The 3865-nt window shown below is 66.1% G+C and overlaps 1 protein-coding gene across 1 annotated transcript in view; it reads left to right on the top strand.

The window, feature by feature from the left end:
- Window positions 1–3621, top strand: part of MNEG_14459 (DNA-binding protein SMUBP-2) — a gene marked incomplete at both ends in the record, with an annotated part of 4138 nt that extends 517 nt beyond the window's left edge. Inside the window, 8 exons of the mRNA XM_014037068.1 lie at window positions 63–303; window positions 718–809; window positions 1173–1259; window positions 1653–1723; window positions 1987–2116; window positions 2462–2533; window positions 2924–3030; window positions 3504–3621. Of these exons, the coding sequence (XP_013892522.1) occupies window positions 63–303; window positions 718–809; window positions 1173–1259; window positions 1653–1723; window positions 1987–2116; window positions 2462–2533; window positions 2924–3030; window positions 3504–3621 (918 nt within the window). The remainder of the gene's footprint in view (window positions 1–62; window positions 304–717; window positions 810–1172; window positions 1260–1652; window positions 1724–1986; window positions 2117–2461; window positions 2534–2923; window positions 3031–3503) is intronic.
- Between the last annotated feature and the right edge of the window lie 244 nt (window positions 3622–3865).

Raw genomic sequence — 3865 nt, 5'->3', positions numbered from 1 at the left:
CCCTCCTACGTGCCCCCCCCGCCCCTCCCGTCCGCCGCATCGCCGCGGCGCCCGCGCCCCAGGTGACCTACAAGCGCCTCCGCTCGACGCTGCAGCTGCTGGCCGCCCCCGGCGCCTCGGAGCAGCAGCGGCAGCTGCCCGGGCGCCGCCTCGCCGAGGTCGCGTACGGTGGAAAGGAGCCGCGGTTCGCGGCGGCCGAGCCGCCCTGGAAGGCGGTCAACGCGCGGCTGGACGCCAGCCAGCGCCGCGCGGTGTCGCTGGCGCTGCGGGCGCACGACGTGGCGTTGATACACGGGCCGCCGGGTGCGTGTTTTTGCGCGCGCGTGCACGAGCGTGTGTGTGTGTGTTTGTGTGTGTGTGTATGTGTGTGTGTGGGCCGAGCAGAGGGTCCGAGTAGTGGACACCTAGCGTGTCACTGGCCCAGCGATGGGTCGCAGAGCAAGGGGCGTGCAGGAGCACGTCGCGGCTCATGCCTCGAGGCGCGACCCTCCCTGCCAGACGCGCGGCACCGGCCTTCCAAGCCTGCTCGCGTGAACAACGCCCAATCCCCTGCCTGCCTCCTCTCCCTGGGTGCACTTGCCCTCCCCTCATTCGCTGGCCTCAGTCAGCAGCGCCTCGTCCCTGCCCAGCCTCCCTCCCTCCAAAACCCCCCTCCCGCGGCCTCACAACTACCGCAACCGCGACAACAGCCACAACCGCTGCAACCGCCCCGGCCAGGCACCGGCAAGACCACCGCGGTGGTGGAGGTTATCCTGCAGGAGGTCGCGCGCGGCAGCAGGGTGATAGCGTCCGCCGCGTCCAACATAGCGGTGCGCCTCCGTGGTTGGTGTTACTGGCGGAGGGGTAGGGGCATGGAGTCAGGGGCCGCTGCTGATGTGAGGCACGGGTTCTGCAACAAACAAGGCGACAGCCGCAACAATCAATGTGGCAGGGACCATGCATGCACTCCAGGGCGAACGCGCCGCGGCGGGCGGCGGCCGGCCCCTGACGTTGGGGGCATGGGCGTGCCCCGCTTGCTGCAGGCGGTGGTTATGGCTCGCAGCACTGTTCTCCCTCTCCCTCTCCCTCTCCCTCTCCCTCTCCCTCTCCCTCCCTGGCTGCGCAAGCACGGCAGCTCCCTCCTTCAATAATTGGCCCAAACAATCAGAATATCCGCTCCGACAACCCGCCAGGTGGACAACCTAGTTGAGCGCCTGGTGGCCGCGGCCCCCAAGCTGAAGCTGCTGCGCCTCGGCCACCCCGCGCGGCTGCTGCCCCAGGTGCGTGCGCATGCGCGCGCGCCCGCGCCACCCGCATGTGTGCGGCGCCCTGTCAGTCACGGGCCCGCGTGCACTGCGCATGTGCTGCGCCTTCCGATGGGCCAGGGTTGAGGGTCCGAGTCCACCGGGGCCGCCGCGTCGTTCCACGCAGCTGCCGGCCGCACCATGCGTCAACGCATGATGGACGCGGCTGGCCCCGCTCCAGTATGCGAAGCTGCCCCTTAACGCAAGATACATGACGCCACGCTGCAGCCGCCCCTCTTTTTCGCGTCGGCTTGTCCAAACCCTTGAGACACCACTGACTCATTTATATGTGCGTACTAATTGCTCTCGACGGGCGTGCCCCCCTCCTCCCACTAAACCCATCACCCCTGCACCCCTGCACCCCCTCAGGTCCTAGACAGCAGCCTGGAGGCTCAGGTGCTCAAGAGCGACAACAGCTCCCTGGCAAAGGACTGCCGCAAGTGCGCGCGCGAGATACATAGTGCATACTTGCAGCGGCGGGAGTGCCGCAACTCCTCGTCGTCCCACTTGCCCCGCTTGCCTGTTGGCACAGCCCGCGCTCCCCATTCACCCTTGCGCTGCGCTGCTGCAGCCAGCCCATACGCACCCTGCACCCCACCCTCAGCCCACCACAACCTCCCACCCAAAACCTTAGTCCACGCCATCCCCCTGCTGCGTCATCCGCTGGTGACACACCACCATGCTATCCGTTCCTTCCCCCCAGGGAGATCAAGGCGCTCAACACGCAGCTTGTGAAGCTTGAGGGGTGGAAGCGTGCTGAGAGGCGCCAGATCAGGGGTGAGCTGAAGCAGCTTTACAAGGAGGAGCGCACCAGGCAGGACAAAGCCGTCAAGGTGGGGGGCGTGCTGGATGATGATGATGATGATGGTGGTGGTGTATGTATATGTGTATGTGTATCTGTGTGTGTGCATGTGTGTGTTCCACGGGCACGATTTGGTGTGCGTGAACATCAACCGCTTATCCGGCAACAATGGTTTCTGGCTTCAATGATTTTCCACCTATAGGATTCGAGGGTTGCAAGCAAGTGCAGGCAGGGCTCGACATCAGGGGTGTGCATACCACAGCTGCAACATGACCACACACGCGTGCGTGCAAAACAGCCTGCATCACCCCGCATAGAGCAATGCGTGCGCTAACGACTCCGGCCACCACTCTCCGTGGCATGCGCACCAACGCAGGAGGTGATTGGCGGCGCTCAGGTCATCTGCTGCACGTTGTCTGGGGCGCTGCATCCGCAGCTCTACGGTCAGGTATGCAGGAGCCACACATGTCGCCCCGTCCCACCAGGCCGGCCATTTGAGGCCCCTATTGCGTTTGGTTGACACACAATTGTTGCTCCCCTTGTTTGACTGTCGCTGTCTGTGCGTTTTATTGTGTGAGTGTGCACATGAGTGTGCATGTGTGTTTGCGCACGCACGCGTGTGCATGCGAGTTTGCACACGCATGCATGCGTGTTTGCGCACGTGCGCGCGCGTGTGCGTGTGTGTGTGTGTTTGTGCAGGCAAGTGCGTGCGTGCGTGCACGCGCAGCACTCGCACACACATGCACACATGCGTGCTTTCTCTGAAACCCCGCCCCAGCAACCTCATCGACGACATCGACCCATACACAACCCCTGTCGCCGCCCCCACCTCTGCCAGGTGTTTGACGTGGCCGTGATTGACGAGGCGGCGCAGGCACTGGAGGCGGCCTGCTGGAGCGCGCTGCTGCTGGCAGGCCGCGCCGTGCTAGCGGGGGACCACCTGCAGTGAGCCACACGCCTGCCTCCAGAAGTCCTGCCCACCCCCTTCCGATTGGGTGGCACCTGCCCGCTGCCGCTCTCGTGGAACCTCGGCTGCTCAACCGGTCGCACATGCTGCGCCGCGGGCCGCGGCCGCCACCGCCGCCGCCGCCGTCCTTGGCGCGGCCACCGGCGCGCACCCGGCCCAGTGGCGTCGTGCCAGGGTTGACCTTGTGCCTGGAGCGCGAAGTGCACCATCCCGCGTGGCAGGGGGAGGCCGGCCTTGCACTATCCCTCACCAGCGCTCTGGCCGCCCTGGCGTGGCCGCTTGCCCATCAACCCTCGCTCCCTGCCCTCGACCCACTCTGTACTGCTAATTACCCGCCCCTGCCGCCGCGCCGCGCAATGGCGTGGCCCCAGCTTACCCACCATCTCCGCGAGATGCGTCCCACACTCGTACGCGATGATCTTGCCCCCCTCCTCCCAACCCGGAATCCCAGGCTGCCGCCCACTGTGCTGAGCGACGAGGCCGCGAAGGGGGGCTTGGGGGTGACGCTGTTCGAGCGGCTGCAGCACGCCCATGGCGCGGGCGCCAGCGAGATGCTGACCGTGCAGTGAGCGCCCGCCCGGCCGACTGCGACACGGCATTCTGCGTCGTTGGCCGCCTGCTCTCGGGAGTACAGCATCGGGGTTTTTACTGCAGCATCGGACATTTCGCACGTGCCTGGGCCCAAATCCAGGCTGGCCCGAGGTGGTGTCCACCCTGGCTGCCCCTGCGGCGCGCCCCTGCTCACCCTGCCCTGCCGCCCTAAAACTCGCCCATCCCTGCGGAATGCTCTAATGCTCTGAGAACGGACTGTCC

Source organism: Monoraphidium neglectum, assembly GCF_000611645.1.
Source record: "Monoraphidium neglectum strain SAG 48.87 unplaced genomic scaffold scaffold04506, whole genome shotgun sequence".
Taxonomy (NCBI): domain Eukaryota; kingdom Viridiplantae; phylum Chlorophyta; class Chlorophyceae; order Sphaeropleales; family Selenastraceae; genus Monoraphidium; species Monoraphidium neglectum.
Note: the sequence above shows the minus strand (reverse complement) of the source record. Positions and strands in the feature narration are given on the sequence as shown.